The sequence below is a fragment of the Cyprinus carpio genome, chromosome A12 (assembly GCF_018340385.1).
Source record: "Cyprinus carpio isolate SPL01 chromosome A12, ASM1834038v1, whole genome shotgun sequence".
NCBI lineage: Eukaryota > Metazoa > Chordata > Actinopteri > Cypriniformes > Cyprinidae > Cyprinus > Cyprinus carpio.
In genome coordinates, this window is record NC_056583.1 from 14265018 (window position 1) to 14287259 (window position 22242).

A 22242-nucleotide genomic window follows, 5' to 3' on the forward strand; every position below is an offset into this window, starting at 1 on the left:
AGGGTCGGCCGGGACGAATTCCCTCTGCTCCTGAGGTGGAGATCTAATTGATTTTTGCACCCTGGGCCATCTGGCTTAAAGTGTGTTTCATTGTGTGTGTGTGTGTGTGTGTGTGTGTGTGTGTGTGTGTGTGTGTGTGTGTGTGTAAGACAACAGATCACCTCTTGAATCTGGTTTATGCTCACATTTTTTTATTTAAAAGCACTGACTGCATGCTACTCTTTCAGTGGGGGATTCTAATTAAATCATTATGTGCTAGAGCATGTCTTTGACATCATCACCAAAAGTCATCTGTGTTACAGAAAAGAGACGACATCATCAGTATCTTCATTTCACCTGAGAATATGTTCAGCGAACACAATAACCATAGTGTCTTGTGCTGTTTTTCATTTTAAAATCTGTTTGTCAATGACAAACAAAGATGTCTGAGATGATAAAAAGCAAAAATCGAATTTAAAATAAAAGTGGAAAGTATTCATTCTTTTTTCATAGATTTTTAAAAACATTTTCCACAAAACTAGACTTGTACTTCTACTTGTAGTTTGAATAGGTTTTCTTTGTTCTTTTTTTCATAAAGTAAAAAAAAATAATGGATTTGGAGCCATAAATTTGACCTGAACAATATTTTTCATATATAATGATTCAAAACATCTGAATAAATAAATTAACAAATTAATATAATTTTACTAATTAAGAAAATTATTTTATTTTTATTATTATTATTATTATTATTAATAGTATTATTAATTTATGTATTTATTTATTTTGCATTGAAGCGGCTGATCAAATTTGCAAATTGAGCCAAAAAATTTAGTCTCCTGATATGGAGATGACATATCTTTATGCTAACATTATGCTCAGTTTCTTCAGACATGGTTAGTGAGATCATGTTACAGCAGTCATGTTGTTTGTCTTCTCTGGTATTACAAATATAGCATATATCAGAAACATCAGCATGTTACTGTAATAAATATTTGTATCGGTCTATTATAATATGTGTGTGTGTGTGTTTGTATATTTCTGTTTGTTAGCACATGTGGTGCCGTGTATTCAGCCCTGTGGCACAGTCTCACGCTGATGTATTATCAGATGGATCAGAATCAAATAGAAGGATCAGGTTAGGTCATATAAGGTTGAGTAAGGGTTTGCAGTCATTTGTACTATTTAAATAAACAGAAATGCAATTTCCACATGCAGCAAATGCCTAAAATGAAAATCAGGTGCACTGTTGCACAGGTGCAAATGATTAGAAGCTCATTAGAGGGTAAATGGAGGGGCACCGCCTTATATAAACATCAGAAACTTGTGGTCAGGTTTGGTCTTAGCATCAGAGGAGTGTGGCTTAATCATGCTGAGATCAAAAGAGTTGAAAGAAATGCTGCTGATGTTTGAGCAGCATTTTAAAATGCCTTTCAAATGTTTGTCACTCCACTGTCCAAAAGAGAGAGAGAAAAAAAATCAGCTGGATATTTATCCAGTCAAACTGAACTGAAGTCACTGTCTAACCTCATGAAACACTACATGTGATGTCAAGATGGGAAAAGCCACTCTTCTTATCAAGTTATGGAAGATGCTTACAGCATTTCAACTTTTGAGTGTTGCTAAGCAGTTGCTGAATGTTTTTAGTGTGTTTATAGGGCTGTGGTCAAAGCGCCCAAAAGGATCTTTTTAGTACTTTGCAAAGTAACTGATAAGCAAGCTCTTTTATTTCATTCTACATCTACATATGCAGTTACCACCAGAAGCATTCATCTAATGATGACTTTTAATGTGAACTTCTGCTGTGCTTATTCCACTTATGAAACTGTTTATTAAAATCAAGTGTGCTGAAACAATCCAATCCATGTAAAAATATTGATGGGGAAAATCTCAGTGACTTTGTGAATGCAGCATTAATCCTCATGCCTACACAAGGTGAAATCCAGCATTCGGCTAAATGAACGTGATTTTTAAGTAAAGAGTAATGTTTTGAGCACAGATGTAGGCTATTTGTATTTGGTTGTGCTATCCACTAAATTTCCCAGGGGATGTTCTGTTCTCTGCTTCCACTCTTGGCTTGTTTCTGTGCTGTTGTCCATCAACTTTCAACTACTGCTGGAAACAGGGCTCTTGTTTCATTCTGTGCACACATTTCCAGCCTTAAGTGTGTTTTTCAGATTGTTCAGTGCTAAGTTGACATGGCACAATGGTCATGAGAAAGCTACTGTAATTTTAAGTGTCCAGTTTGATAGGCGTTCGTTCAGAAGACCTTTGCAGAAGGGAAGAGTGTCCTTCTAAACTTGCATTAAAACCGAAACATCCAGGTGCCACAGAGCTCAAGAATATCCCGGCTTCTGCTTTAACGAAATTATTTATGGCACATATAAACACAGTGAGTCTATTCTGCATACAGCAGAGGGTTAATCATGCATCACATCATTTTCAGACTTCAGTCAGATCATAGATGTATGTTTAGTTGCATAAATAATTCATGTTCTCAATCCAAAAACCCACATGGCAACCGGATCCTAACCAATGGTTTTGGTTGGTACTGAAGGATTGTATTCACAATGTATTTCCATCACAATGTGACTAAATGTATAAAAATCTCATCTTTTGAACTGTATGCTTATACTGTAGGTCTTATAAAAAATAATCATGTAATGGAAAATTCTAGAAAAGCTGTAAATGCTGAATTCTTGAAGTATTTTATTGTGAGATGGGGAGTCATTAAAAAAAACAAAAACAAACAATCAAACAAAACGCTAGCACTAAAAAGGTTAAAACAGGGACATATAAAAGACTTTGCTGCCTTGATGTAGACAAAGAGAGTTACAAATTGGCACAACCAAAAATAATAATAAAAAACAACACATTGATGATGTTTTGGCTTCATTAAAAGGGCAGCACAGTTTCATGGTGAGGGACAATCTTTTGATACAACAGCAAGGACTCATGCGTGTATATCATACAATTAGTTTTCAGTAGCTTCAAAGTATAGTGGGGTAAGAGACAATAACATGAAAGTGACGTGTAAAGTTCTGATATACTTTAGGGGGTTAGTTTTTTTTTCCTCAAACAATGCATTTCGAAAATTTGAAAATAATACTTCTATTTTAAAACACTTTGAAATGCTGGAGTTCCTTCCCCAGCTTTGATTTCATTTATCTTCGAAATTATTCTTCATACTAAAATATATTATTGTATTAATAAAAACTACAGTATTGTACACTACATTGTGTAATAAATAACCATAAAGAAAATACAAAAATAAGACACATAAATATAAAAGGTCTCTAAAACTAAAAATGTAAAGTTATACTGGTGAAGGATGGGAGGGGTAATACTGCCTTTACTGAAAAAACAAAAAAAACAAAACCACAACAACAAAAACATTACACAATGTTCACTGAAACAAACAACAACAAAAAAACTTCATTACAAACCAGACAAAATTAATACTGACAGGTAAAAAGCTGACGGAAAGAAATAAAAAACACTAAAAGTGAATTCTTCATTGATCATATCTGCCTACATTTGTTACCTGAAGAATAAGTATCGTGCAGCTAAAGATAACAAGAGAAACAAGTGCACCAAACGGGAAAAATACTTCAAGGCTGAAAAAGGAGCTGCTTTTTTCTCCTTTTTGCTCATTGATCGTCTTTCCTGAATTCTTGATGCAGTGTAGTCCTTATTGGATTGATCAAAAAAGAGGCAGTCTTGTCCTTTAGTCAGGACTAGTGGTTTAGGTACAGGGGTCCAAAATTTTGCTACCAAAATCAGACAACACGAGCCCCACGCGAGTGTGCTGCTCAGCGACGGCGTCACAGCAACGGCACAGAACTGTTCAATGGCACTTCCAACATGCATGTTTTTGCATAAGGGTGGATGATGGGTGGGGAAGGAACTGATGGCGATCACCTGGAACATGATGAAGACTAGGTCTAAAACCAGCTGTCAGGGATTACTAAGGTTTTTCTTTGATGCCATGGCTTTTTGGGATTCATTAAAGCCCTCCCACCATAACCACATCAATCTTTTAACATTTAAGGCTCACAGTCCTTCTTGAAATGAGATGACAGACAAATGTTGTGCTAGCGAGCACTTAGCGTGGCTTGGGGAATAACGTCTGGGGCGCTAATACTGGAAGGTAGACATTAAACAACACAAGGCCATTGGTGTTCCATAGGTAAACTGGGAATATGGTAGTGCACAGGATACTTTTTTTTTTCTATTTCCTTCAAATGCAAGAAAATACTGAGTTTTGTTCATTGGCAATAAAAACGTATAGAAATCTCTCTCTCCCAACTGTACAGTTTTTGAGGGTAAACCAAGAATGACAAAAAATTAGTAATACTGATGAAAGAAATTGACCCAAGGCGTTTTAGTAATAAAACATTATTAGCCAAAACGTGTATAGCTTTCAGTTCGTATATGCGTCATGTTCTTTTTTGTTTTTATCATTAAACTTTGCATTTATACAAACCATACTCAAAACACTGAAAATTGTCTTTACGTGGAAAAAGTAACTATTTCGTATTTATCAGGCACACCTGGGGGTTTATACACAGTAGTGGGTTTAAATGCAGCGTAAGAGCAGTCACGCTCTCTTCCTCATCTCATTCTCGTCTTAACATAGTCAGTTCTCAGGAAGAGAGAGAAACATCTGCGGGAGAGAAAACGTCTTTTTTGTTCCTTCAAATCAGTAACTTTGTAAAACAATGTCGTAAGGAATAAGGGTTGTAAAACAACAGTTGTGGCTTTTCTTCACTTCACGTCTCCATTCATAGTGGCTGTGTTTTCTTCATTTTCAATCCTTCTCTCATCGTCCGCTGGGCTCTCTTTTTCTGTTGTGTCCTTCATGTGTTCAAGAGTTCCTGTGTCCATGGCCTCCTGCGCTGATTGCTCCTCCTCTCTGTTTTCGTCTTCACATTCATCCTGCATTACTACGACTTTCAGCGTCTGTCCGTCATTTTCCTCACTCTCACCTTCCTCTTCACCATCTTCTTGTTCCGCCCCTTCCATCCTCTCTCCTTCCTGGTCTTGATCTGCTCCCTGGTCGTCTTCATCTCCCTCATCTCCAATCTTGACCACCTGAATCTCATCCTCGTCCACTAAGCTCCCCGATCCCATCTCGTCATCCTCCTCGCTCTCATCCTCTCTGGTACTACTCCCCCGCTCATCTGAATCCAGGTGGGAAGGGGGCGAGGTCGCTGTGCTGCCTGTCTGAGGCTGCTCCTCGCCAGGATTGTCCTCTTCCTCGACTCCCTGGCCTAGCCCTTGGCCTTGAGCCTCTTTCTTACAGTAGGAGTATCGGTGGTTCATGTGTTGCGAGTAGGAGCCAGAGTGGGAGAAGCGTTTGCCGCACTTGTCGCACTGGTACGGCTTTTCTCCGGAGTGCAGGCGCTGGTGTTCTATAAGGTGGTGCTTGTGTTTGAAGGCCTTGCTGCAGATCCCACATTCATGAGGCCTCTTTCCTGCAAGATATGAAGAAGTTGCACTTTATTAGTATTTATCTTGGAGTACTTATGTCATTACCAGAATATACAGAGACATCCAATCACTTCTGAGCTTTTTTTCTGTGCAATTAGGAGTTTCAGGTAAGGGTGAAAAAGTTCCCCATGTGGAAGTTGGTCATGCAAATTCGTCATTCAGTGACCAACAGAACACCAACTGCGCTAATGTGAATGCACCTTTTAAGGTCACATCCACTGGAAATTTACAATAAATGTTTGTCAGCTGATCGACACATATGATATATTAAATGGATTCATTTTTATCAATGATATGCATGCTTTAAATAAGCGCAACTCATAAAGGGTCCCAACCACAAAACATTCTTGTAATCTCTACACACAGCACTACAAAATCCCCCCACACCCAGCATTCAATCCTGGATCTTTAAGGCATTAAGAATTGCATTACATGTTATGTAGCCATGGACAAAAAGACCAAACAATGAATCAAAACAAGCTGTAGTGCACAAGACAGGCCAGTTCCACCAAGGCTTGGAAGGTTATAAACTGTGGCTTCAGACAAAAAAAAAGAGAAAGAGAGAAAAGACCGCACAATTTGTGGTTCAAGGCGCTGTGATGCCATTTGGATGAGTGCTGCTCACTTTTTTGGCCAGGTATCTTAACAGTGAGAGGTGACCGCTCTTGGCTTCATAAACTTCTCATGTTTTTAAAGCAAAAGAGGGAGGAGGAATGTAAATTACTAACAGAGAACTGATGCAACAGCCTGGGTTCGGTGTGAGAAGGTAATGTATTTGGCTAGCGAATGAGGAAAAATAAGTCACCGCACCCTCCAGCACGTGTAATATAACAGTGGTTGGAACTTGAAATTCAGTTCTGTTCCCTGTTCTGTTCCCTTTTACCTAATAGGTAAAATTACTGCAATACAATGTATTTTTTCATAATTTCCCCTTCTATATCATTTTAAATCATATTTCTATGAACGCCCAGTCATTAACATATGAAGGAACATCTAAAAACAAGCTAAACTGCTTTCCTTACGCCTACTTTCTTCCCCTTGTGTTTGAGAATCCCACCTGTGTGCTCATATTTATGGCGGAGCAGTGAGCTGCTCTTCTGGAAGATTTTGTCACACAGGTCACAGGCGTACAGCCCACTCTCCGTCCTTTTCATCTTCTTCCTCGTCGGCCCTGAGTCGGAGTCTGTCTGTTCTTCCAATGTTGAGGTGACCTCTGACCCGATTTCCTGTTTCTCCTCCTACATTGTGAGAAAAAGCAGATCATTGTGATTTAAAATATTACAACCAAGGTAGATTTGTATGCACATACCCAGCTAAAATATACACACTTAATTGTTAGTTTGAGGCTAACGTTGTGGACTCATGCTAACATGCAGTGAGTGTGGGGCCCTCACCTTGATGCCATTGACGTGTATAACATTCTTCTGTGGTATGTCGTTCCCTGCTGGGCTGGAGGATGTAGTGGTGTAACTGTAAGTCAGCTGCGGGATCAGGATGGTCTGATTAGTGGTGGTAAGTGCACGAAGACATTGCGCTTGTCCCTGGTCAGTGATAGCCACTAGGGTGGGCAGTTGAGTGGTCACAATGTTTATGGGATTGGCACTTGGTTGGCTGGCATATATGGCAGCATTGGTGCTTGCATTGCTGAGCAGTTCCTTTGTGCAAGTCAAATTCAGTGGCTCCTCTTGAGCCGAGTAAACAGTGTTTACGTGACCGCTAGCCACAGCAGCTGTAGCAGCAGATTTTGGTAGCGACAGATCGAGAGGTCCCTCGCCTTCCTCAAGAGTCCTGGCTGGGACAGGACCATCAGCCGATAGGTTTAATGGTGAAGGGGATGTAGGGACACTCTCGATCCCATTCTCCCCAGCGGCTATGCACTCAGCTGGGCTACAGCATTCCCTCTCTGCTTGCTCCTCTGAGTTCATTTGCTTATCCGGCAGTGGTCTGGGTGATTCACCTCTAGTCCCATCCAAATCCCTGGGAGTGGTCTGCTCATCCTCAGCCAGGGCTGAGGAGGGATCTACAGAGATCTCGGATATCTTTGCCAGCTCCTCCTTGGTGGGCTTGTTGTAAGCCTTGAGCAAGGAGAGAAGGTTCTTCAGGGGAGGCTGGCCAGGACACAGTCCTTCCTCCAAGTCTATCTTCCCCTCAAGATTTTTCCCATTTATCCTATGTCCATCTTTACCACAGTGCTTAAGTGTTGTGTCATTGTGTAAAATATTTTTCTTGTCCACAGTGATGGTGGTTTTGTCCCTATTTGTCTTGACCGTCAGGTCTTCTGGCAGCTTCTGCGCCTTGCAGGCTTCTGTGTTCAACCCCAAAGGTTCCTTCTTTGGACTTTGAAGGACTGCTTGGGCCTGTGAAGGGTCCAGACTGTAGTTGATGTAGATCTTAGCACTGCCATCCTGATCTAAGATGGGAAGACTAATGGCCTGTATGACTTGCTGGGGTGCTTGTGCAATTCCCACCCCTCCTGTTCCAACGATTCCTGTCCCTGCTTGCTGCCCCTTAGCTTGCGCGCTTTCCAGCACTTGCCTGATGACGTTCCCATCCACTGCCACCTTCAGCACGTTCTGTAAGTCCCCCAGGTTGATGCTGATTGGGGATACCAGACCCACTGTTGGGAGCACAACAGCCTGTACAGCACCCTGGAACATGCCATTTACGCCTCTAGCAGATGGGGCCAACACCACAGGCTTGTACTCGTAGTCCAGTGGCTCAGACTTGATCTGTGTCAAGGGAAGCTGTTCCTGAAGGGGTTTGCTATTGTCCAATTTGTCTCTGACTTGGACACGTGCCGTGGGGGAAGAGGTTGGCAGGGATGGGGAAGAGCACTGCGGGGTCTTAGCACCCCCGGTGGCGGGAGAAGTTCGTGGCCGCCCATTTACTGAGATGAGGCCAATGCACTTCTTACTGCTGATGTGGGAACTGTAGGAGCCGGAATGAGAGAAACGCTTCTTGCAGTTGGAGCACTCATAAGGCTTTTCTCCTACACAATAAAAAAATGAAGAAACCGACAATTCACATATTGCTTTTACTGTTGAGGTCACCATTGTGACTGGTTGGTAAATCTCAAGTAAATTAAATACATACTTCATTCAAAAGAAACTACTACACAGAAAATGTGTTTTTTTTTTTTTTTTTTTTTTTTTTTTTTTTTTTTACTTGAATGCTGAATTGCTCTACAAATTTGTACAAAGTGAACGAATGCACACACATATGCATGCTTGCAAACACACACACACACACACACACACACACACACACACACACACACACACACACACACACACAGACACTGCAACATACACAACTGTAGCATATTTCAAGTAGTCCTCACCACTGTGGATGCGCAGGTGTTCTTTCAGGTGGTGTTTGTACTTGAAGGCTTTGCCACATTCAGTGCATTTAAACTTTCGATTCCCTCCTCCACCTGACTGAGTAACATGCCGCTAAAAACATAAGAGAGAGTGTGTTATAATAGGATGAACAACACTGCTGTCATTTATCTGTAAGTGTAAAATCTCTCAAGAAGTGTGCTTGATTTTTAACAATATGCCCTTTATATCATATATAATGACAACATTTAAATTTACAGTTTACAGCTTTTGGTACTTTTCTGTAGGTATTGCATGAGAGATTTAAGCCTTGTGCATTACTAATGTGTTAAATTCAACCATTTTGAGTCTGATTTTAAATATTTTCCTTTCACTGCGTTATGCAACATTCTAAAATTGTAGCCTTTCTACCCCAGTTGGCCCCTAGAAACCATTTTGATCACTTTACATTTAACACGGTTAACCAAAATGTCATTAAATCAAACTTCTTACACACATTACAGAATAAGGACAGAGTACCTGTTCTCGGCCAGCTTTGTGCGCGGTCATGTGTCTGTCAAGCTGTGTTCGATAGGCAAAGGTATAGCTGCAGAGAGAGCAGCTGAAGTTGTCCTCGCTCTTCTCGTGTCTGTATTTAATGTGCTCCTTCAGTGAGGTGTAACGCTTGTAGCCACGAGAGCAATAGGGACATGTGAGGAGCTGAGAAAATGAGTCTGGCGTGCCTGAAAGTGAGAGAGAAGAAAGTATATTACATTTTAATGTTTAGTGACTCCCTCTGTTATCTCTCTCTCCTTTATTTCCTCAAAAGCATATATTTGAAACATGAAAGAAAAAAATCTGTTATCTATCAGTAGTTGTAAATGTATGCAAATTTGCATACAACAATTTACTGTTATTCAAATATATCTGAAGAGGTGTGCAGGTAGACTAATGTACGGTAAAACAAGGGAATCCAGTATGGATTTGTGGCTCAGAAGTTTATCTGTGACGTGAGTGTGTGCACATTCAGACATGGATCAATGCACTGGCAAATGAGAATATGAGAGTTAGGGAAGATCTTTAATGTGTGACATTTCATATCCTGAAATATCTCCAGCAAGAAGAGCTGAAGAACAGCAGCTAACATAAAAAGAACAAGGAAATGGTTGGTGGGTGGTTAATGAAAGAAAAGGAAGGAAGGAAGGTAATTAATTGGATGGATGATGGATTTATTTAATAAATGAAAGAAAATGCTTGTTGGTGAAGCCTGTTACAAAAGCAACGTGAATAACAGGCCAGAGAAGATTTGACAGTGCATATTAACAAAATAATAAAGCCATGGTTGACACATCATACACTGTCATAATTTAATAACTTTAATTGAAATGCCATTATAGTGCATACAAATTAAGATACACTATTGTCATATTTCTCAAACCAAATGTATAAATTTAAGGAAACACTTAAATTTAAAGGTGTTGCAGGTGTAACAGAAATCATTTTAGAGACATTAGTGGTCAAGAAGAAGTGTGGCTGTTGTGCCGGTCTCCATACAGTATGTGGGATTCGAATGGTATGTGCATACAGTTGCAGGAAAAAGTATGTGAACCCTCGTGTCTTCTGCATAAATTTCTCAAAAAACAACACCAGAATAACAAAAATACACTGATTAGGAATGAGCAAGATGATATTTTGAATTTGCTACTCAGAAGAAGCATTGTCTGATGTTAACTATGCTTTTTACCTGATGAAGTGTTTACGATGTGTGTGTGATGTGTGCGTGTACCATTTTCATCATGTCCACTGGTTTCTGGCGTACCCTGTCGCGGTTCGTCTTCTGGAGCCTCTGGGAAGATGACGGCCGTGTCTCCTTGCTGGAGCATCTCCTCAACCAAAGCATCTCTGCTCCTCTCATCCTCATCCGACACACACTCCTCTCTCACTGCAACACGCACAAATACACACTTACACTGATGCTCACCGCTGTGTCTGTGGACAGAATATCAGTCATATGATGCGGCCCAATGCACGATAAAAATATAAAGGATGAGTTATTTGAATGAGAGCAAATAACAGCCAAAATACTTAGTGGTGACTCACTATTAAACAGTACATTAGCTAAATACTCAAAATAAGCTGTAGATACATAGCTTCATGTACATGGGTATGTAAACCCACAAAAACGCATATTAGTCCTGGATTGCACATTTACCTATTAAAAGCAAATGAAAAAGAAATGACTCTGGTGCAGCTAATTCAATTTTGGGCTTAATGCACAATCTGAGCTCAACGTCCCCATTAAACGAGCTTCTTTAATTTGAGAAATTCTCTTTTGCTCATTCTCTTTTGCTCACAAACAAAAGACTGGCTGAACTAACGATTGCAAATGAACAAGCAAAGGCTTCGGGAGAAACTGAGCCCTCGGGCGGAAGACTGTGCCTTAGCAATGCGCTCTCTCATGCGTATGCTGAAAATGAGTCCGCAATGTCAGCAATTACAACTAATGGCATTTGCTAGTGAGTCAAAACAACATTCGGAAACACCTGAGGACATTTGTGCATTTGTGTGTCGGAACGATTTAAGAGATCCTGCTATATGTGAGGACAAAAACAAAATGAAGAGGTGTTTTTTGTTTGTTTGTTTTTGTTTATGTCAGTGTTCTTTTGCTCGTTCTCACTCTCCTTCTCTTTTTCTAGTGCACTCTACCCTTGTCAGCAGTGATGTCTCCATAAGGGACACTGATTCACACAGACACTGTTTATTTGTCTGACGTGTAGGTTTTTCTCACCACAGTATAGACGGATGTCCTTGGTTCTATACAAAGATGACACATATCCTGTCATCAGTGTTTTTTTATTTATTTCTTTTTATTATCATTATTTTTTTTTTCCTTTTTTTAGTCACTTTTGTCTTTAAAATGTTTATTTAATTGTCAGTAGTTATTATAATTGTTATTAGCTATTATTTAATACTAATTCATTATTTATTATTTATTAACATTTTAATTGTATAATTTGCCTTATTTTTAATTTATTAATAAACATATATTAATTAATTATAAATGCATTACATTTTTTATTTTAGTCCATTCTACTCTGAAATAGCATGACTTTAGTTTATGATGATGTCCATAAATTGAAACATTTATTAATGCATCCAACATTTAACATTACTCAAGATTAACAAAATATAAATTAATCTAAAAACATTTGAATGTGTTTTTAATATCTTGCAGTGTTATAGTTCTCATTGTATTTTAGTTATTTTTTTCATTATGATAAAATTATTATATGTTGATTTAAATCTGGTCAACAAATATTTTTGTCAGTAATTTTGCAGACCAGAGTAACACTGCCTATCATGTAAGCAGGTACAAAAATAAGAGTAACAGAAGACTGATTTCACTGATTCATTTACACAACTACGCTCTTGAATGACCGGATATCATGATCTCCAGTGATTTAAATGGCAAATGTTTCAGTAGGTCCCTCCCAAACGTTCCTGTGAGATTTAAATTATGTTGAAATCTGGGTGTGAGATGTTCCACAAGTGAAGGAACAGATGATTACCAGAGCTCTCGCTCCAAGCTTTGCCCTGCACTATACAGCCATTACAGCATGCTGTTGTCATGACATCATAACACAACTGTAGCCGTGACAATCTCACATTATAAGTGGGCCAGAGATAGAGACATGAATGTAAGTGGGGCTGGACGAGAGTGTCTCCTTCCTCATTCTACACTCAGATCTACACTACAGCATTTCCAAGAAACACTTTATTACGCCTCATTATTAAATCCCGTGACATCTTGTGTGGAACAATATCCACTCAGGCCTTACAATAAAAACTGTTGACAGAGGGAGACAGATAGTCTTGTGATTGTACAACAAGCTTAAACCTTTTTTGAAGAGAATTAAGATACTTGTTGTAGTCTAAGCTCAGTTAAGTAACTAACACGTGTACATATGATCATATATGACATCCTGACCTTATTAGGGTTGAAGGTCAGATAAAGTGCAAGAGTGTACTGCAACGGGCTTGGTTTGATTTGATGATGGTGCACTAGTTAGCATGTTAGAGCTGGGTCACATGAGTCTAAATCTCAGCCAGTTTACAGATTTACTTTAACTCGGATGATTAAGTAGAGAAAATGAAGACATTAAACCCACTAACAAAACCGTTACAGTTGACTATGGCATTATCACTGAGGCTGAATGTGGCCCAAATCTGATTTTTCTGTGAGGTTGCTCACATGATCTGTATCAGATACTGGTTTGAACAGACAACACTCTTAAACTTATTTGTGCTTGTACCGTAAAACACCCTGGCATGTCCAACAGAAGTAAATAGGTGGAGGCAATGTTACAATTCTACACTGAATAATTATAAAGAAAAAGAGATCAAAGTGATTCAAGAATTGTAATTCTTACATTATCTCTTTGCCCTTATAATTAATCAATATGCACAATAATGAGTCCTAGAGTTCTCATGATAGAAATTTCTGAAGTATCGTGTGACACTGTAGACGAGTAATGGCTGAAAAGTCTTTATATTCATATTATATTTCACAATATTTCTCTTTTACTGCATTTTTTTCTTACCGACCCCAAACACTGGGAGTAGAATGTTAACTGAACATCTCTTTATGAGATTCACATGATTCTGATTCTTCTGTGCCTCATGGCATAGACCAGGCATATTTAAATGGCAGACCGCAGTCCGGGTCCAGACCGCGAGACAGTGGAGGCACTATTTTACCACCATTTTTCTAGATAAAGTGACCAGCGAGTCAAAACAATGAAGCAGTTCACACCATGAGCGCTCCGGGTCGTTTATTGTAACAATCTATCGGCGTTATATTCTCTGATATCTTTATCTAGATTCTAGATCCAAATGCAGTTCATGCAAGCCCTTCCCGTGCGCATTGCTTCTCTATAAAGACGCTAAAGCACCATTGAGAGCTGCCGATGACGTGGTTATTTTAACAACAGTAGCAGAAATACATCGATACTTTTGCTAAAACAAGAAAACAAACTGCAAGTGCTGAAAATATATCTGATCATTCAAACAAGGTTTGTGATAATACAATTCCATCTACATTTAGCATTAATCAGCATGTTTAAAACAAACTTATTTTAAAAAATGGCAAACTTTGAAATTACTATTTAATTTGTTGTCTGTTTATGATGCGAGCATTTTGATTATCATGTACATGTACACGTTTATTTATTTTAGTAGATACTTATTTTAAGCAAAATATAAAAATGGTTCAAGAGGAAAACTGTCACATGGTCTTCTGCCTTACATGTATCTAAATGTAAAAATAATAATTGCTTGATAAAACATCTGATCTTATCTTTTAATATTCATATTTTATTGAGGTCAGATCAACTGATGAAATATTTGATATAATTATTTATTTTTTCATAAAAAAAATAAAAAAAATCTCAGATGCCCCTGCCCTTTGGCTCTGAAGATCCAATATCTTCATTTTTATTATTATTATTATTATCTTGACTGTTTAGGTTTTCTCTTTCTCTTTTACAAAGCACTACTGGTGCCCAGATGGAAATTTATAATGCTTTACATTTAAATGGCTGATAAGCTTTCCTCTGAAACCCTCCACCTTCCCCAGCTCCACCTGTATAGATCTGCTATAGCAGCAGTATGTCTTTAATACTCACAGCACCATATCAGCTTATGTATTTGGCATTAGCAAGTTCCTGTACTTGATTGCCTCAGCAGCAGTGATAATCTACAAGTACAGCAATAACCAACAACCACAACAATTCAGCAGCAGCATAGAAGATATATTCCGCCAAGACCAAATACATTAACATTGTCATATCCATTACCATGCTAAAATCTTCCTAGAGTTCTCATGATAGAAGTATAGATATATTTATTTATATTTGTAGTATTGTTTTGTAAGGTAATCCGCTGGGAAGGAAATATAGAGACTAGACCTCTTGAAACTTTAATTAAATACGCCCGGTATATACCCTCAGCCAGCACTACATTTCCCAGAATTCACCAGCTTCACTTTTCCTGATTAAAGTTCTGATGAGATTTCTATTAGGAGTCTGGCACTTCCAGCACTTTCCCCAGTCACCAATTACTCCATCACCATATGCTCATGCACTTTAAAGGGGTCATGAACTGCATTTTTTATTTTATAATATTCTCTGAGGTTCACATATAACATAATAACTTAGAAGTAATAGGCTATTTTCTATCCTGTTTTTGAGTCTCTCTGCAGAACGGTCCGTTTTTATAGGCGGGGCACATTCAAGACTTGCAAGTAAACGCCCACTGCTATGATTGGCTTACAGTTTTGCTTATTAAAACCTAAGAGCCAAATATAGAATATAATCTCCCTAAAAGAAAAAAATGAGGTAAGCCCATCCGCCATATTTCTTGTTCCATTATGCTAGGTGCCTCTGCTCACCACATTACGTAAATGGCTTATTCCTAATGCCTGTTCAAGAAACATGTGGTTAAATTAAAGGGAAATAGAGTGGCATGACATACTGAATTGGCTATGCAGCATCACTATCCATACCACAGTAATCATGTATTGGTTTATAGAACACTTATCCCATTAATGACTGCAAGAGGAGCGTTTTCATCTCAGAGAACATGTGAGCCGACAGCGAGCAAGCGGCCAGTCATCTGATCATGAAGAAAGAAGTGTAGAAAAAGAGCTTGGACAGAGGGAAAGTAAAAGCAGAGGTTGAGGTAGAGGGGCGTTAAAACAAATACAGACAGCGAGACCACAGAGACAGCCATACGGTCTCTAAGCGAGGTGGTACTCTAAAACAGAGATCGCTGCCAAGATAAAAAGAAAGAGAAAAGAAAATAATGAAAGGTGTGGGCTAGCCCGAAATGGAGAGTGAGAGTTGGACTGATAGCGCTGAACCATTATGGCTAGTGCCTGCTTTACAGCCCTGAGCTTTATGAATGATGGGAAGCTTAGACAGAGAAGTGTATATAACTCAAACACGACATCTGAGAACAGAGAACAATGCACATTACATCTCAGCAGACCAATTTCTCTATGTGACACACCTCGTAATGGCTCGTATATATATGGGCCTCTAGCTGCAACCGAGCCTTTGGCAATGGAAAGGGAAAAGCTACGAAATCAAGAAGAAAAAGTGCAACAGGTGCTTGGATCCTGTGCTGTAACATGTTAAAAGGAAGAATTCTGGGAAAACATTAGAGACTCAGAACAACAATTAATTCAAAGCTACAACAAAGAAGCAACAGGCAGACAAAGAAAGACTACAAAGAGATGAAGGTGGTATGGAGTTTGAGAGAAAAAGAGAGACAGAGCGTGTGTGTAGTCCCTCTCTCTTAACTCGGGTTTCTGTGAAGTGTTTAATGTTTGGAGAGCTCTGCCAAAAACAATGACTTTCTTCTTCACTGAAGCTCCATCCTGCAGAGAACTGACAGAGAAGCCGGGAGAGAGGAATGAATGAATACTGGCAGAAATTAAAATGACAGAGGACTATGAATTTCTGGGGCGAACCTTGAAATACAGAGTGGAGAGTAGAAAATGTACCGAATGAAAAAACTGAACAAGGAGCTGCTGTGCAAGGAGTTGCTGTGGTTATAGTGGCGGTATATTACCTGCCATGATGCCTGCGTCCCGCAACACTAAGCTTAATGCACAATAGCACCCTGGTAGCTCACACACAACAGACTTTGTGTTCACCTCTTCCAGCATTAACAATCCCCACACTGCAGGCAATATATATTAGCCCAGGAACAGGAGAAATGCCTTTCGGCAAAGCAAAAGAGCTCTATTGTATCCCAGTCACCCTTTATCAAGGCTTATTTTCCAGATGGAGCCAAGATTTTACCATCACAATAAAAAACTAAGTCTGCATTTTCAGAAGGAAATACCTGTGCTTGAAAGGAATGGTGTTGAATCATCTCAATTAGTGTCTGTAAGAGAGATTACACTTCACATTCCCTTAAAATAACATAAAACCTCCAAGTGTTATAGTGTTGATGAAGGTTGACTAGTCAATTTGTAAAGACAGCTAGTTTATCGACACAATTCCTACATACACTTCCTGAATACCCATTTTGACTTCTTACTTAGAACTGTAGAAAGATTTTTTTTTTTTTTTTGGTTAGTTATTTTTTTATTTCTTTTTATTTAAAGGTTTTCCTTTGAATACACTGCATTTAGATTTTTTTCTTTTACTTAATTTCTTTTATTTTTGCACTACTGTTTTATTACTGTTTTATGAATTTTAAATGTTTTTGAAAGAAATCTTTTATGCTCAACAATGCACCAATTTATTTGATCAAGATACAATAAAAACAATAATATGTAATATTATTACAATTTAAAATAACTTATTTTCTAACTCTTTTTAACTCTGTTTTAATATATATATATATATTTTTTTTTATATATAATTTATTCCTGTGATGACAAAGCTGAATTTCCAGCAGTCCAGTATTCGGAGTCACATGATACTTCAGAAATTATTCTAATATGCAGATTTGGTGCTCAAGAATAATTTCTAATTATCATCAATGTTAAAAATGGTTGTTTAATATTTTTGTGGAGACAGTGATAAATTTTTTCAGGATTCTTAATGAAAATAAAGTTCAAAAGAACAGCATTTATTTAATTAAACAAATCTTATGTAACATTATAAATGCCTTTACGATCTCTTTTGATTCTTTGCAGAATAAAAGTATATATATATTTTTTTCGTCTGGTTACAGAAGTTGCATCTTTAAATTCATCCCCTTTAAAGCATCAGAGTCACAGCCACACAGATTCAGACAGACGTCTTAGGATGTTGCGTCACTTCGAACACTGTTTTTGGAGCATCCTGCCACAGGCTTGCATTTTTAAGTGTCAATTTAAAAATAGTCTAACTTTTAAAATATGGATCTTGAGACACCTTCATTCGGTTCTATCTAGCTGTTTTTGAATGCATAACGTGTCTTATGCAAACACTCCCTGAGAAACTAGTCTGATCAGGATCAGGTGAACCTGAAATGAGACTTGATATACAGAGCTTTCTTGCCAATGATATATCACAATGGGGCGGACTTACCATCGTCCCAACGGCTGTCAGGGTCGACGGTCCCATTAGGGTCATCATCAGGGGCCACACTGTCACAATCAGCCCCGTCCAGGAGACTCCCTTCCTCCTCCACGATGTGTAGCTTATCTTCATCATCTGAGTCTGACTGGCCCTCCAGCACATGACTGTAGTTACTCACTGCAGAGACACAGAGAAAACACAACACTTAAAGAGAATGCTAACATATGGAGCCTGCAAGTGCTTGCAAACCGCAGTAGGCTTGATGAAACCCTTGAAATTTGGAAAGACGCTGCTGGTGAAAATGACTACAAGATTAAAGAGAGACACAGCAGCTCAGATGAAACCAATTGTTGAAGCAGGAGAGATGACTGAAGAGATGTAGAGAGATGAAGTGTACTTAAGGGAATAATTCAATTAAATGCCGAATAATAGTGGAGCGGCTCCTGCGTTTTTCCGTGAGCCAATGAAACAAGACAAAGAATCACTTGAGATTAAATCAATAAATCAGAATGGCTCGTGTTAAAACCATTTGATGGTGTGGTTTAGTCAGATGGTGTAATCATATCATCACTAACATGTAATGACAATCAAGCTGCTGTAATCGTGAGATCATTACTGCATAATTCTAGAAACATATCTTCTTATAGGTGTGCCTTTTGTAATGATTAAATGCCTCTTTACTTTTTTGACAAAGAGGAGGGACAGGTTGACCTCCATTTCAGCAGCACAGTAGAAGAGAGAAAGAGATCGAGCTAAAACACCATTGATTTTCTGTAACAGGCCAGACGGCCTTAATTAGTAATGTGTGTGTTTGCATGCTAGGCTAAGTGTGATTGGACATTCTATTAAAACAGCGGATGACGGAGTGGTAAGCTCACCTTACACGTTCTCATTCGTTAAAGGTAAGTGCTGGCAGGACAAGGCCTCTAATGGAGCAGGTATAAATCAAGCAGAAGTTGAACGCTCAGATTTATAAATTCAGCTAAAAGAGACTTTTCAAACCCAGCGACAGGAAATCCAGCACTTCTATACATCTCGGATTGACGAGTTTGTGGCCACGTGAGGAATCTGTATTATTTTAAAGGAATAGTTCACCCAAAAATGAGAATTCTTTCATCATTTACTCACGCTGAGTTGTTGTTACTTCTACGGAACAAAAATATCTGTATAACGACAAAGAAAACTGAAACATTCTTCAAAATATCTTCAAAATATATTCAACAGAAGACCGTTTTACAAGTTTGGAGAAAAGTGAAGGTGAGTAAATGTTCCAAGAGCATGAACTATCCCTTTAATTGGTTAAAAAAAAAAAAAAAAAAAAAAAAAAAATCCAATACAGATATTATTTTTTCCTAATACAGGTATTCACACATACACACATCGCACAATGAATTATGATGCAAGAGACCGGTAGTGATTATCATCGTAATATGTGTGAATCCTTGTTGACCGTACACAGCAGGTATGTATTCTTTTAGCAGGGAAAGGAATAGGTGTGGCGAAAAGCCTTCCTCCTCCTCCTCCTCCTCTCTCTCCATTTCTCTTGCTGTTCTCACTCTCCGTCATTCTTCTTTTCCACTCATCTAAGTACCTCTCTCTCTGGCCAAATCAATTTTCCTTTGAGAGGAGCAAAGTCAGCAGAGGGGCTGGCCATAGATTCTCTCTCTCTCTCACACCCACACACACACACACACACACACACACACACACACACACACACACAATATCTCTTCTACTGGGCTTATCTGGCACATTTACATTCAGCTGATTTTGTGCTTTTTGTTGCACACTTTAACCAACTCTCTCTCTCTCTCTCTCTCTCTCGCTCTCTCGCTCTCACACTCTCAATCTTCATTTATTTCTCTGGCCTGTACTTTTATTCTCCACCTGTTCTGTGCATGTACAAACCTCTTAACCTGTTTCTTTCTCTCTATCTCACACTCCATCTTTGGTTTTAAGGTCATGGATCACAGCCAAGACCTGTGGTGTGTCTATATTATGTACCTGAAAGTAGAGTCTCAGTGTAGCGTTGGTTTAAAAAAGCTGTCTATAACAAAATGAAAAGAAAAAAAACAGTCATATAATCATATAGATAGACACATCGCTCACTAGCCACAAGTTCTATCAAACCTATCCAAGTGACGCACAGATCACCACAACAGTCAATTCGGTGTACTGTGAAGGAGATGCTACCAATCCCATCAGGCTGTTCAGCCAAGGGAAGCAAACGATGTGGTTAGTAGTCAGCAGAAGTAAGAAGTAAAGGGACAGTGGAGAGTATGTGAGCTCACTGTGAATGATCCGTGACAAACAGCCATGAGCCTTGTTCCGCCGTTCCACATGAGAGATTTCATTACAGCCTTCAGGAGGTACACACAGGAAAATTGACTAAATAAACGCTTTACCAAGAAAGGAATAGCTCACATTATGCTGGAGCTGTAAGCTGTGTAAAGGCACAAGAAGAACAAACTCTACTAAATAAAAATACATACAAGACAGCATGAAACATTTAACAGAAAAGTCAGAGTTCAGACAAAAAAGTAAATAAATAAAAATAAAGATTACTAATATTTTTTATATTTTTTCTGGCCCTTATAGGTATTTTCTGGTCAGAAAAAAAAAATCTCTATATCATTTTGTGAAAAATTCTTATTTTCTCTCTTATTTCTTAATACATTTCTCATAATAATTTCCGTTATACTTTGTAAAGCTGCTTTGGAACAATATTTCTTGTGAAAAGCACTATACAAATAAATTTGCATGAATATGCTTTTAAACCGAAATTAAATATTTAATAAATTAAATAGAAAGTATATATTTTCTGCATAATATTTTAATGATTTGTTTGGATTTATTTAGTCTAATGACAATATAAAAGCCAATTTAATTCAGGAAACCACATTTTACACACTACAAGAGTTTGCAGTCAGTAAGACTTTTTTTTTTGCATATTAATACATTTATTTAGCAAGGATGCATTAAACTGTTCAAAATGGAAAGTTACCAAAGAATCCTGAGAAATAATGTATGACAATTTCTACAAAAAAAAAAAAAAAAAAACAATTAAGCAGCACAACCATTTTTAACATTGATAATAATAATAATTATAATAAAATTGTTTCTTGAGCACAAAATCAGCATATCAGACGGATTTCTCAAGGATCGTTTGACACTGAAGACTGGAATAGTGGCTACTTTTTTAAACTGAAAGAACAGGAAATGATGGGGGAAAGGCATACTGAACTACAGCTCACTGTATTTTTAGCATGCATGCTAACCACCAGGTGAGGCTCTACTATTACTCAGTTATATAAATGCTTGCTAAATGTTTTTCCTATCTCTTAAATATCACATACACTTGTTCAAATACAAACACTGACATTCCTCTAAACCTTCAGTGATCTTTGTGTGTGTTGTTGGCATGCACAGCGCTATGAATATGTCAAGTCAGCCTATGAAACCATTAGCCTAATGAGTCTACATTCCTACTAGTCAATCAGTTTTCCAGCTATGCCTCGTCTATGGATTTTACAATTAACCAAGTGAAGTGATATGCTGACTGGGCAAAAACTGGCCTCCAATCTGCTGCTCTGTAATACCTGTATGATAAAGGCTGAATTCCCAGAACTCCAGGTGATTCTCAGAAAGTTTCGATTTAAAGCAAACACAATTGAAACCCCTTGATACCCCCTAGGGCATTGCAGTGACATCTGTTAAGGCACACCGATAAATGCCTCTAAAAGCGATCCCTAAACAAGTACACATTTATATTGCAACTCACCTGGGCAGAGCTCAACTGTTTGTTCGCAGTACTGTACAGTACATCAAAAATATGGAGCCTTTAAATAATAAATTCTAAACTCCAGCTCAGATAAAAGACACATGAGACTCTGAGGCAGACAAAAGTTATTGATTTGTCATTTAGGAAGGTGAGCTGCAGGTTTCCCATGAGTCTTTGCCACTAAGAACATTCTCATCTGCTACTTCCGCTCTCAATCTCTATGTAGAGGTTATTTAAGCACAAGCACGATGTGGTTTAGAGAAGTAGGACATATTACTTAATCAAAATTAACAACAAAATCTAGCAATGTACTGATATTAAAATTTGCTATTATATTGTCCAAACAAATTTTAAAAAATCTAAAAACAAAATTAAATAATTTTAAAAGCTACAAGTGAATTTAGGTGTCATAACATTATAATATACAGCATGAAAATTGATATTCATTTTTAAAAAGGATTACATTTTACAGTGTTATTAACTTACAAGTATTCTTAAAAATTAACTTTAAGGAAGCATAAGATGAGTACAAAGGTAATCTAAAAGTAAAAATATGGTAAATGAGTATAAGCATAATCAAATTTATAATGTTAAA

General features: G+C 38.1%; 1 protein-coding gene across 3 annotated transcripts in view; it reads right to left on the minus strand.

The window, feature by feature from the left end:
- Positions 1 to 2668: 2668 nt before the first annotated feature.
- The window catches only part of LOC109099452 (zinc finger E-box-binding homeobox 1-like), a 59454-nt gene continuing 39880 nt past the window's right edge, over positions 2669 to 22242 (minus strand). For all 3 annotated transcript variants that reach the window (XM_042767727.1, XM_042767726.1, XM_042767728.1), the window contains 7 exons: positions 17876 to 18043; positions 10576 to 10731; positions 9330 to 9532; positions 8813 to 8924; positions 6867 to 8461; positions 6530 to 6710; positions 2669 to 5456 (listed from right to left, as the gene is read on the minus strand). In XM_042767727.1, the coding sequence (XP_042623661.1) occupies positions 4747 to 5456; positions 6530 to 6710; positions 6867 to 8461; positions 8813 to 8924; positions 9330 to 9532; positions 10576 to 10731; positions 17876 to 18043 (3125 nt within the window). In that variant the 3' untranslated portion in view covers positions 2669 to 4746. The remainder of the gene's footprint in view (positions 5457 to 6529; positions 6711 to 6866; positions 8462 to 8812; positions 8925 to 9329; positions 9533 to 10575; positions 10732 to 17875; positions 18044 to 22242) is intronic.